This window comes from Saccostrea cucullata, unplaced genomic scaffold, assembly GCF_032062105.1.
Source record: "Saccostrea cucullata isolate Sc308-1 unplaced genomic scaffold, CSIRO_AGI_Scuc_v1 ctg536, whole genome shotgun sequence".
In the NCBI taxonomy this organism is placed as follows: Eukaryota; Metazoa; Mollusca; class Bivalvia; order Ostreida; family Ostreidae; genus Saccostrea; species Saccostrea cuccullata.
Window position 1 is genome coordinate 138,818 of NW_026923241.1, and position 13,758 is coordinate 152,575.

Consider the following 13,758-nt stretch of genomic DNA (forward strand, 5'->3'; position numbering starts at 1 on the left):
AAGATGAAACTCATGTGGAATCATCCTCAGGTAGTGTAGATTCAAGTTTGTTCAAATCATGACCCCCGGGGCAAGGGTGGGGCCAAAATGGCCGACCCAAGTTTTAAATAGGAATATATGGGAAATATCTTTAAAAATCCTTCTCCAGAACCACTGGGCCAGGAAAGATGAAACTCATGTGGAATCATCCTCAGGTAGTGTAGGTTCAAGTTTGTTTAAATCATGACCCCCGGGGCTAGGGTGGGGCCAAAATGGCCGACCCAAGTTTTACATAGGGATATATAGGGAAACCTTTTAAAATCTTCTTTTCAAGTACTTCAAAGCTATGATTAGTGATATTTATATGGAATCATCCTCAGGTAGTGTAGATCCTAGTTTGTTCAAATGATGAACGCCTGGAGGGGGGGGGAGTAAATTCAAGCCTGATGTGCTCAGGTGAGCGCTGTGGCCCCTGGGCCTCTTGTTTTTCATCTTTTAAAAAAATAAGAATTTCTTGGAAATTATGTTTTTACATTCCATCGTAGTTCTTTGGGGTCTATTTTTCCCCCTATGAAATTGCACCTTCATGTACATGTATTTACTTTGGAGTACATGTATATTCATTTATGCTTATAACATCATTACAGAAAGATTAAGATTAGAGTTATTAAAGGAGGTCATCACAGAAGATTTGTGATTTTCAAGTGTGTTGTGAATAATTTTAAAACATCTACCGGTTGGTGCAATATGAGAAATACAACATATGTAGAGGTAGACATGTATTTTTATGTACATGTATGATATTTTTTATAACATGAAGAGTGTCTTATTTGTCCAGTGTAACATATATTGTAATTATATTGTGCATGCATGTTCATGTTTTTATAACTTGTTATTGGATTACAAAATTTAAAATACAAGAAAGAATATTGTATAATTTGTTGATTATGTTTGTTGAACTGTGAGTTATTTATTTCTTCTCAGTATTCAAAATACTGAATGATATATGTTAACAATGGAAATTAATAAAGGAATGTACTTTGTCATTTAGAGAAAAAAATCTCTTTACCATGTTAATCTATATATTTTACTTTGTGTTCATAAAGGTGCTGGGTATAAGAAATATGATCTTCACTAGCCAAGGGTTTGTAATACCCTACTCTCCTCATAATCCACCACTCCCTCTGATTAATGCAAGACATCCTTTTCTCATGGATACCATGTTGGCCTATCTGTTGCCAGACGCCCAGACCTACTGCATGGAACTTTCTAAACCGTTGAAATTGTGGGGAAGGGGGGGGGGGCATACTTTTTAAAGTCTCAAATGTGTTTTACTGGGATCAGATCCGAGGATTTTGCAGCCTAGTGCATATCTAGTGGCGGATCAAGGAATTTCATAACGGGGGGTGCAGTAGAAGAGAGTAGCGTAATCAGAAACCCTTGGCTAGCAAAAATGAAGAATTATATAAAAAAAAAGAGATTGTATGTGGTTCTGTTATACTTTTATGTCAATCTGATTTAGACGGTTTGTGTTTATTATATCCAATAAGAAATCCGTTACTCTGTGTCTTTAAGGAAGTGAAAACCATAGGTTGTATATCATCAAGGACTGTTATAAAGCATTTTGTATAGCACAGAAATGTTCAGTACAATAATACCTTCTTGTCTAACAAAAACAGGAAACTTACCAGGTAATTCTGGCCTATGGAGTTATTGAACTATTTATTACATGATTTATTAAACAAGTAGTAGATTTGTAATTCTCAATGAAATGTAGAAGTAAGTATATAGATTATAATGAAAGGGAAGTAACCCACATCAACATTCCTAATGAATTTCCAGCATATGTGTTAGAGCAACCCTGACTTATCTTATATTCTTCATAACATGACATAACTTGATAAAACCTGGGCAGGCTATGCACTTCTTTTTTCTGTGATATCTAGAAAACCACCACCATTTATTTATTTCTTATTGGGGTTAACATATATTGTGGATAAACTACAAAAAATTTGATATGATGCATTGATTTTAGATATAATGTACAGTGTACATGTACAGTATAACATGCTTATAGCAAACATGCTTTAAACGAACTGACGCTTTTAGCAAAGTGATTTTCATTCACTGTGACCTTAAAATGTGTTTGTAAACTTAACAGATATAACAAATTAGGTTTATAACAAAGCAAAAGTGTCCATAAATTTGTTATGAGCATGATTTATTGTGTATTTATTTATGAAATAGAATTTTTTTGGGGGAATTAGATTTGAGCTTAATATATGTATGGACATGCATAAACAAGTTCTTTGATGCAAAAACTTTGATATACATCAACAGGAATATAAAAGAAATGTTTTAGTGTTGTTCACTAATTATATTACATTCATTACATGTTTTTATGTGTACCTTTTGTTGAATCCTCCTTTCAGACACATCGTATAGTATTTCATGAGTATATTATTCTCTTTAATTGGTGCTGCTATGAAATATAATTTTTATTTCATTCTTTTGCATGACATACACTACATTATTCTCTAGACCACTACACACTGTATACTTGTTGTTGCTTAAGTTTGAAATCCACATGGTCGTATATTCTGTCTTTCTCATGTATATTTCTATAGAAACTGCAATTCAAGTAGTAAAATAGTAAATATACTTATGAATGAAGTCATAAGAAATGTCTTTTTTATGTAAGCCTAACCACCTGTTTTATATACAATATAGCTACCAAATGATATTTATTAGATAAGTGTAATTTTTAAATTATGTTCAAAAAACTGTTTTAAAGTAAGGACTTTCTCTGCAGAATTATTGATGATAGTAATTAGTTGCCTGTACATTGCACTGATTAAATGTTTTGCTTCTCTGTGATTGAACAATTCATGTAAAGAAATGATTTATATTTTCTACGTCTAATAAAATTAAATGTTTATAATCAAGTTTCAACTGAAGTTGCATTCTCTCACAAACATTCCTCCTGGTAAAAATGAATCCCGTAGATGCAAAGTTCTAATTAATTAAGTTCTTTGAACAGATAAAGAATAACACATAGAAAAAAAATGTATATTTTATTTTTTGGTAATTTTAAATAGCTGAGCGGAGTGTGAAGCCAGAGAACATTAAATAAAAACAGGTACATATAAAAATAATCCATAAATGGAACACATAACTCTGAAGATTTATGACATTGTGTAGAAAAGTACATTTATATCCCCCATCCCTGGCATTTTGTTAAATGGTTGTACTGTATAAAAATAAATGATATCATGGAACATGAACAATTTCAGTAGCAGTTTTCAAGCTCGGGCGATAACTTGAATGCCTTCCTGTACAAGTCAGCTGCCTGCATACAATCTCCTTGGGCCTGTAATAAAATCAAACACTCCATGAAACCTACGCATACATCTTAATATAACTGATGGATTATATATAACATGCAAGGTTTGTAAGATAATACATGTAGCATGAAGAAGAAAGTTTTCTTTTTCCTTTTTATTCAATTTTTGGTAGTTTAACAACAGCATTAAGGAAGGTCCATACTTTTAGGGATCCGGTTTTTCATTTTACACATCCATATAAAATTCTGATTATCAATTTTCTCTTTAAACAAAATCTTTTTTGATGACTGAAAATAATTTTGCAAGTATATTTTTGTTTATTATAGTCCCATTGTGCATACAAAACATTTAATAGACATTATTTATGGAAATTAACACTTTGCACTCTGTTCATAGGATCTACATGACATTTGGTACATACACAGACACAAAATTCTTAATTGCTTTTATGGACCTAAACTTTTAATTTTTTATTTAAACAAACAAACTTTATATCTATTTTTATTGATTTTGCGCCTATATCATCATTTTAAATTTTACTTTTTTCCAATTTTGCGAATAGAAGAGTAATTGAAAAGATTGATATTTCAAAAATGGGGGTATACGTGTTCAAAAGGCTGTTTTGTTAAATTTCTCTGGTCAATCTTAATAAAGTTTGTGTTTTTGTTAACTTTGGATATAATTTTTAATATTTCTAAAGAAAAAATGGCATATTAACAATTCAGATTTTAAGAATTATAAAAAATATGATATTTTGCGATTTTTCTCTGAAAGGCGTGGACAGCTTCAGAATCAAAATTTTAATGTTATCCAATAAAAATTTCAAATATTTGTTTGGCAAATGAATAGTTTTGATCTTCATAAGTTTTAACAAAAATTTAATATGATTTGGTGCATAGCTAAAAAAAATATGACATCACACTTCATTATGTTCATTTTTGTTTGTTGAATCTTTAGAGGTATGTACTCTGAGACGTGTTGCATGAAAATTAACCTGCAAAGATATGTCTTTTATGGGTGTTTTAGTTAGTTTATGACTTTCTCAAGGTATTTAAATACAATAATTATCAGTTTGACAGAAAATTTTGAAAGTACGGACCTACCTTAATTGAATCCCATTTTTAGCTCTTCTGAGCCAAAGGCTCAAAGAGCTAATGCTATGGCAATTTGTGCGGTGTGCGTTAACTTTTTAGAATATGGGCCATAACTCAAGAACACCTTGGCCAATTATTGTCAAATTTGTCACAGGGTATCCTTGGCCCAAGGGCTACCATTTATACTAAAATTAGGAGTGGGACCCTAAAACAAGGGGAGATAATCACGAAAATAAAACCAAAAGTACTGGTTGCTAAAATATCTTCTTCTCCAGAACCACCAGGCAGATTTTCACCAAACTTACATACAAGGGTCAGGATGTGTTGAAGATTAAAAATTGTTCAAGCCATGACCCTGGGGCAAAGGGCGTGGTCTCAAGGTCACTTCAAAGTTGACCAAAATTTACACTTAATATTAAAAACGTTGATATTTTGCTTACTATAAAGACTGGGATCATCAAATCTTGTAAGTTGATGCATCTCAGGACTTGACATCATGTTAATACAAAAGTAGGTCATGGTGACCTACTTTTTAAATTTTACGGACTTTTGTTTTCAAATTGATTTAAAGGCATATTTTGGACACTTTAAGGCCTATGATCATAAAACTTTGTCAGTTGGTGCATCTTGGGTCCACAAACAAAATCAACTTAAAAGTAGGTCATCGTGACCTACTTTTTGAATTTTTTGGCTAATCTTTTCTAAAACATTTAATCCCATTATTTCAGACACCGAGAGGTTTAGAATTACCAAATCTTGTAAGTTGATGCATCTAGAGGCCTTAAAACATATTTATCAAAAAGTAGGTCACTGTGACCTACTTTTTGAACTTTGTAGGCATTTGTTTTTAAATTGTTTAAAAGGCATATTTTGAATACTATTAGACCTATGACCATCAAATTTTGTCAGTTGATGCATCTTTGGTCTTCAGAAAATGTTGACCAAAAAGTAGGTCACTGTGACCTACTTTCGACATTTTATGGCTAGATTTAAGTATCTCTCATACTAATTGGCTTAGAATCATGAAAATTTGTCAGTTGATGCATCTTGAGTTTTTGGAGATTAAAGACCAAAAAGTAGGTCACAGTGACCTACTTTTGACATTTTATGGCTATATTTTAGTATCTCAGGTACTTATTGTAAGTGCTTAGAATCATCAAACTTTGTCATTCGATGCATCTTGGGTTTTCGGAGCATGTCGACCAAAAAGTAGGTCACAGTGACCTATTTTTGACATTTTATGGCTAGTTTTATGTATCTCAGGTACTAATTGGTTTAGAATCATCAAATTTTGTCATTTGGTGCATCTTAGATTTTCGGAGCATGTTGACCAAAAAGTAGGTCACGGTGACCCACTTCTGAATATCTCAGGTACTGATTGGCACAGAATCATCAAACTTTGTCAGTAGATGCATCTTGGGTTTTTGGAGAATGTCAACCAAAAAGTAGGTCACAGTGACCTACTTTTGTCATTTTATGGCTAAATTTAGGTATTTTGGGTACTTATTGGTTTAAAATCATCAAACTTTGTTATTTTATGCATCTTGGGTTCTTGGAGAATATAGGTCACCGTGACCTACTTGTGACATTTATGGCTATATTTAAGTATTCTAGGGTACTTTTTGGCTTAGAATTGTCAAACTTTGTCAGTTCATGCACCTTAGGTTTTCAGAGAATGTTGACCAATAAGTAGGTCACTGTGACCCACTTTTAAATATCTCAAGTACTTATTGGCTTAGAATCATCAACCTTTGTCAATTAATGCATCTTGTGTCCTCAGAAAATTTTAATCAAAAAGTAGGTCACCATGACCTACTTGTAGTATTTTATAGTTACATTTAAATATCTTCAGCCCTAACTGGCTAAGAATCATCAAACTTTGTCATTTGATGCATCTTGGGTCTTAGGATAGATTGTATAATTCATCAGAAGAGCGATTCAAGGCCCTTGGGCCTCTTGTATATGTTGGAAAATGCAAGAATAATATGGACCTTATTTCAAAAAGGAGGTAAATGCAAAATATTTACCAAAGCACATACTGTAAATGTATTATATTTGACTGTTTATTCTGTTTAGTGCCTTTTGTGGAAAGCATCATTTGCTAAATCAAGTATAACAAGTAAATGTTTTGTTGCATACATGTATTTAAACATTAATTTTTTTACTGAACATAATTTACCTCAAATCTCTGAGTGTCCTGTAACTTTCCTGTTATGTCCTTATGTTTAGACATTTACCTCTAATCTCTCAATGTCCTGTAACTTACCTGTTAGGTCCTTATGTTTAGACATTTACCTCTAATCTCTCAATATCCTGTAACTTTCCTGTTATGTCCTTATGTTTAGACATTTATCTTCAATCTCTCAATGTCCTGTAACTTTCCTGTTATGTCCTTATGTTTAGACATTTACCTCTAATCTCTCAGTGTCCTGTAACTTTCCTGTTAAGTCCTTATGTTTAGACATTTATCTCTAATCTCTCTGTGTCCTGTAACTTTCCTATTATGTCTTTATGTTTAGATATTTACCTCTAATCTCTCTGTGTCCTGTAACTTTCCTGTTAGGTCCTTATGTTTAGACATTTACCTCTAATCTCTCAATATCCTGTAACTTACCTGTTAGGTCCTTATGTTTAGATATTTATCTCTAATCTCTCAGCTTCCTGTAACTTTCCTGTTAGGTCTATATGTTTAGACATTTACCTCTAATCTCTCAATATCCTGTAACTTTCCTGTTATGTCCTTATGTTTAGACATTTACCTCTAATCTCTCAATGTCCTGTAACTTTCCTATTATGTCCTTATGTTTAGACATTTACCTCTAATCTCTCAGCTTCCTGTAACTTTCCTGTTAGGTCCTTATGTTTAGACATTTACCTCTAATCTCTCACCTTAACTTTCCTGTTAGGTCCTTATGTTTAGACATTTACCTCTAATCTCTCAGCTTTCTGTAACTTTCCTGTTATGTCCTTATGTTTAGACATTTACCTCTAATCTCTCAATATCCTGTAACTTACCTGTTAGGTCCTTATGTTTAGATATTTATCTCTAATCTCTCAGCTTCCTGTAACTTTCCTGTTAGGTCTATATGTTTAGACATTTACCTCTAATCTCTCAATATCCTGTAACTTTCCTGTTATGTCCTTATGTTTAGACATTTACCTCTAATCTCTCTGTGTCCTGTAACTTTCCTGTTATGTCCTTATGTTTAGACATTTACCTCTAATCTCTCAATGTCCTGTAACTTTCCTATTAGGTCTATATGTTTAGACATTTACCTCTAATCTCTCAATATCCTGTAACTTTCCTGTTATGTCCTTATGTTTAGACATTTACCTCTAATCTCTCAGTGATGTAACTTTCCTGTTAGGTCCTTATGTTTAGACATTTACCTCTAATCTCTCAGCTTCCTGTAACAGGGCTATTGCTTTTTCCTGACTGGGATCCAATTGTTTCTCCCCCATCTTTTTGTACATAATATCAGTTCTCAAAATATACTTCTTGCCAGACCTGACAAAATTATGAAAGTTATAAAAAATGCCAATCTCAAAATTCATCTGTATGTTTAAGGACATACGCAACGTACCTCACCTACTGATAATTTTTCAAGATATTCTAAATTTAAACTTACAATACCATTACATGTTCTTAGACAAAAAATCAGCATGCGTTACCAGGGGTTTTGAAAAGATATTAAATTGTGAAAAATTTTGCATTATTCAAAGAAAGATACACAAAAATTACAAAACATAAATTTCAGATTTTTTTTCATCAAAAATTGTTTTAGAAGAGGTGTACAAAACCATATATAGACATTAAAAGTATTGCACATGGGTCCTTCATTTAGTGGAACTCTTCAACTCCAGGGCAGAACCCAATAAAGTTCAAACTACATTGCGTATGACCTTAAATGCATTTAATACTGTGTGACTTAACTAATTACACATCATGTTGTCAATACTCACAAGAGTTGTCCCCCCTCATGAAGTCTTTGGTGATTAAACAAAATGGCCATTCCTTCCTCTGGCTGAATCTTACAAAGAACATTTTCTTTTTCTGCACAGTATTTTCCATTTTCATCCTGCCAATATAATTTTAAAATGATGTATTTGGAGAATGTGTCATCACAGTATTTACTTTTCAAAATTTTTTTTACAACATCAAGTCATTAAATATTGATTATCTTTCTTCAATTATCTAATCTGTTTAGGTATAACCAGTTCATAAAAATTGTAAGCATGAGGTTACATAAGAGTCTCTTTTTTTAATTAAACTTAAATTTCAGACTGTAAATCAAATCCTTTGTGACACTTTACTTTGTGCAGTGTTTGAGCTTCATCAACAAAGTTGGTGCTTCCTCCATCAAAGTCTCCATTAAGGTAAATCATAAAAGTCTTCAGAGACCTCTCCCCCGGGCTCTTGGTGTAGTATCCATCAAAGTGTGGAGCAAAGTGGCCCCCTGGGTAATATCTACACAGCCGAAACAACTGGGGGGAAGAAGAAAGTTGTACATGAATGACATTCAATTATAATTATTTTAAGTGTATAATTTCTGAATTTATTTAACCTAATGTAAATAAGTGTTACCGGTATATGAGTTTACTGTAAAATCACAATTTTCAATGTTTGAGGAAATACCTCTGTTTGTGATGTCAGATTTGATTTTGTGGATGAAGAATTGTTGAGTAGTTTTATATATATGTAAATTTGTGACATTTTACATTTGCGCTTTGTGTCGGACATGAATTTGTGTGTCTCGATCTTCATGCATGCCTCAAAAATAAAACCCCCATGAAAATTTGTGATTTCATAGCAGGTTGCAATTGCTATGCCATCACTAAATTTACTACTTGCAGTTGTACCTTGTTCAATCCAGCAGGTTGCCATTTGCCCTTGAGTAAGTATGGTACACCATGAATGTGTAGGTCTTTCATAGATGAATCTTCTGTAACATCAAAGTCAGTTAAATGGGGCTGTATCCTTCTCCAGAGAATAAGTGCCAATTCTTCACTTTCTATCACTAACCTGTGTACATACAAACAATGGTAATAATATATGAATATGACCCCCTTCTCTCTCTTCTCCCAAATTCCAGTAATTTGGAGACTGCTGTACAGTATTTGGGTCTAGAAATTATCACATGTATTCTCTCTCTCTCTCTCTCTCTCTCACCTGTCACAGCTGCGGTAGTCTCTTTTAGCTCCTTTAATTTCACCAAACCCCATCTTTTCACCATTTTCGATTACATGTTGACACTCACGGGATGTCATCAATTTATGAAGTAAAAATCCTTGATCACTGAAGTCTAATATCTCGGTTCTTGAGACATTACTGTCACAGTAAGAGGAGTCCTCCAGTGCTGACAATCTGTGTACATTATCAAGATCACTGGCAAGTTCTCCATTAACATCGGCTCCTGCTTCTACACCTGGTCTAAATTCTGAACTCATGATAATTGTTTCACGTCGACAACAGCAATGAAACAATGTGCGCCGAATGTTATTGTTTATTTCACAACACCGTTTTCCGGCATTCCCCATCTATTTTTAGGTTTGACGTATTAGTAGGGAAATATTTTTGATAAGTTGATCAATTATCTAGTCGATTAAAGTTTAAAAAAAAATATTATGTACGAGAATAAGATTGGGCGAATATATACATAATATTTGAAATTTCCGCTGATTTTGAACTTTAAAAACTTCTCATGAATTGATTTTTTTTTAAAAAAAAAACTATATTTTTATATAAAGTAATAAAACACAGGCGCGAATCCAGATTTTTTTCCCAGGGGAGGGCAGGGGAGACAGCAGAGACAAATAAACATATATCTCTGACCCCAGTCAAAAAATTTTCAACCCAAAAATTCCTTTACAAGGCGAAGCAAAAAAAAAAAAAAAACGAAACAAAACAAAACAAAAAACAGCCCCACCCCTCATTTCCCAAACGTGAACGAAAACGTGAAAGAGGGGAGTTGACTTTTAAAACTTCTAACCTGTGATTTTTCATGCATATTTCACATAGATCTTTGATAGATGTTTTCGAGGAGGGGCCCGCATTTTTTAAGGGGGGGCCAATTAAGGTCACTTAATTTAACTTAGTTTAGTATATACATTTAATATCTCAGCAAATTCCAGGCGAGTCCTGACCCCCCCTCCCCAACGTACCCCACCCCCTAGATCCACGCATGAAGCAAACAGAAATACCTTTTCAATTTTTGTTACTTCACTAATCAAAAATAAGCCATTATAAGCCTATATCATTTTAATGACGATCGAAGTCCATGGTTTGCCATGGAAAAACCTCAAATAAGACCAAAATATTGTAATGGGAAATATGTTCAATGACATTGTGTAAAAAAAAATCTGTTTAAAGTCAATTAAAAAAAATTATTGTCTAATAAAAAATTATTTTGTATCCATCGCAGGGGTTGTGGGTAAGAGATGGATACTCCATATACCACTGAAAGAATGGAAAACTCCGTATTTTGCTCTAAAAGCTTAATAACTTTCTGATCAAATAGGATCTATCTATGGGGCGCCGTTTTGGTGATATCACCTATTCGAATGGGTGATATTATATAAATATAGCCCTTTGATGAGGTGGATCCATAGATATATCGACTTCACAGAAAAGCATATCGACCTCGCACTTCGTGCTCGGTCGATATGCTTTTCTTGTGAAGTCGATATATCTATGGATGGACCGAATTAAAGGGCTACATTTGTTATATTATTTTTTTTACAGAGGTCGATAAAAAACAATTTGAAAAAATGGTAACAAATGTATTAATTCGATCCATCCATAGATATATCGACTTCACAGAAAAGCATATCGATCTCGCACTTCGTGCTCGGTCGATATGCTTTTCTGTGATCTATATCTATGGATCGACCTCATCAAAGGGCTATATTTATATGATAACAAATTATCAATTATAACAAATTACTAATTTGTTTAAACAAATTGATAATATGTTTTAACAAATTAATAATTTGCTATACCAAATTACTATTTTTGGACATTTGACATGTACACAGAACTATGGAATCTATATCAGATTAGAAATCTTTAAAATATTGAATTTGTGAAACAATAAGCACACTGTCTGCAAGGCTTTTGACCTAAATGTTTCTTCTAGCAGCTCAGAGTTTTCACTTCAAACATCAGTGTCATGATAAATTGCATCAAAGTCCTAGATTCTATTCCTTATAGCTTGTTCTTAGAAGCTTTAATGAAACTTTGTCCACACGTGCCCCCCCCCCCCCTTCCGACTCTGAACAGTCACATTACTCAATTTGTATGCTAGGAAAAATATTATCTTATTTGAGGCATGCAACAGAATGTTACAATATAAATTGTTTTTATTTGTGTTTTTGTTCATCTTAACCTCTCTCTTTCTCTCTCTCTCTCTGGATTCTTTCTTTACATGTGACATGATCTACTTTGAATACTGCTTTTCGACAGGCATTTATGTCTACTGTTCAACCCAATTCATTTATAAAGAATAAAATCTTTAAACCAAACCCAATTCCATATATGCAAAATCCTGGATCTGCGCCCGTGGTGAAACTCCATGGTTTCGTATAAAGCTGTGAGCAACAGAGGCAACATTGAACAAAATGAATTTGCAGGTAAATTATCAAGAAAAAAAAATACATTCCGTAACAACCTTCCCCAGAAAACGAACGAAAAAATAAAACCCACAATATTCTCGAGCGGGTAGCTCTTGGTGAAATTTAATATTAAATTCCTAATGTGTCATTCAATTCTTTTGTATGCATGAACTTTTTATAATAATAATAAAAAAAGATCCTCCTGAAAAAGCTCTCAATCGTCCCACTAAAGCCTTATTATTGGCCAAAAGCTTTGACAGTTGCAAATTATTTTCATAATTCCGACATATACTACAGTGTGAGATTTTTGATTTGATCTGGCTTTCGTAGATTGTATACATTTCAAATTCTGTCAAAAAAAGTAATTTGTTTTATCAAATTACTAATTTGATTTATTAAATTAATAATTTGTTTTAACAAATTAATAATTTGTTTTAACAAATTGATAATCTGTTTTAACAAATTAATAATTTGTTTTAACAAATTGATAATCTGTTATATCAATTTTTTTTGTTTTAACAAATTATTAATTTGTTTTAACAAATTATTAATTTGTTTTAACAAATTACTAATTTGTTTAAACGAATTACTAATTTGTTAAAACAAATTTAAAAAAGATACTGCTGCAGCCCTAATACGCTTCCGTAGATATCACCTATTCGAATAGGTGATATCACTTTTTGGCAGTAAATACCAAAACGGCGCCCCATATCTATCAGACTACATGTAGTTTTAAAATATTCTGTGACATTCTCCATGAGTGCAAGAAATGAATATGGTATGAGCAATGTTATAGTACGAAAAAAATGCGTAAAAGTGGACTAAACTACAAGGTCAGGAGGTCAATTTTGGTGATACTCTAAGAAAGGTCTTGACACAAGGAACACACCGGTGAAATATGAAATTCATAGCTTCATCTACTCAAAAGTCATGGACAAGTTTTAATAAGTTTTGCGGACAACAGATAAACAGACAGACGGGCGGACGGACAAGACAAAAACTCGATATCCCAATCTTCTATTAAGGGGGCATAAAAATAAAAAAAAAATTGAATTTCTTTTGAAATTGTAACTGTAGCCTTCTTTCAGTTTTTTTTTTTCAAAACACTTATAGTACACAAGAGGACTACACCAAGATACTAAGTACATAACGCCGTAATACTGTACATCGGGTATTAGCGCACCTCGATGAAGTTAAGGACGGGGCCTCAACATCAGTGTTAGAATTGGCGTCCAAAGCAAATATAAGTCCTCCTTCATTCATATACATTATGCTGTGTCATAAATGTATAGTTTCAAGGTGGAGTGGGTCTTTGCATCTTCTTTTTTGTGGTTGATTAGCAGTAAACTTTATATCATAAACACTTATGATGAGCAAGTATGCTCTTCCGCAAAGCCTCTGATTCATCATCTTCGCTAGTCAAGGGTGACGATCCGCTCCTCTCCTCTTTTCACCATGAGTAAAAATAGGAGAGGAGCGGATCGTCGCCATTGGTGAAAAGAGGAGAGGAGCGGATCGTCGCCCTTGGTGAAAAGAGGAGAGGAGCGGATCGTCACCCTTGGTGAAAAGAGGAGAGGAGCGGATCGTCACCCTTGGTGAAAAGAAGAGAGGAGCGGATCGTCACCCTTGGGTAGCGAAGATGATGATTCATGGGATTCTGGATGGGGCGAGGACATCGATGATATAATAATAAAAAAATACAAATGCATTTATGTTTGCGTCTAGGAGGC

The 13,758-nt window shown here is 33.3% G+C and overlaps 1 protein-coding gene across 1 annotated transcript; it reads right to left on the reverse strand.

Annotated features, from left to right (window-relative positions):
• Positions 1 to 3,039: 3,039 nt before the first annotated feature.
• On the reverse strand, positions 3,040 to 9,942 carry LOC134263550 (uncharacterized). Its single transcript, XM_062745926.1, has 6 exons — positions 9,588 to 9,942; positions 9,278 to 9,440; positions 8,732 to 8,902; positions 8,381 to 8,496; positions 7,808 to 7,925; positions 3,040 to 3,349 (listed from the first exon to the last, which is right to left on the reverse strand). Exons 1-6 carry the CDS (start codon positions 9,863 to 9,865, stop codon positions 3,269 to 3,271), a joined length of 927 nt encoding a protein of 308 aa, XP_062601910.1. The 5' UTR covers positions 9,866 to 9,942; the 3' UTR covers positions 3,040 to 3,268.
• Between the last annotated feature and the right edge of the window lie 3,816 nt (positions 9,943 to 13,758).

Excerpts from the sequence above, each read along its gene's own strand:
- LOC134263550 (XM_062745926.1), bottom strand. The coding sequence starts at position 9,865 with ATGAGTTCAGAATTTAGACCAGGTGTAGAAGCAGGAGCCGATGTTAAT. Across the intron at positions 8,497-8,731 it reads AAGCTCAAACACTGCACAAA|GATGAAAATGGAAAATACTG; the intron begins GTAAAGTGTCAC and ends TTATATTGGCAG. Across the intron at positions 7,926-8,380 it reads CATGAGGGGGGACAACTCTT|GTCTGGCAAGAAGTATATTT; the intron begins GTGAGTATTGAC and ends TAATTTTGTCAG.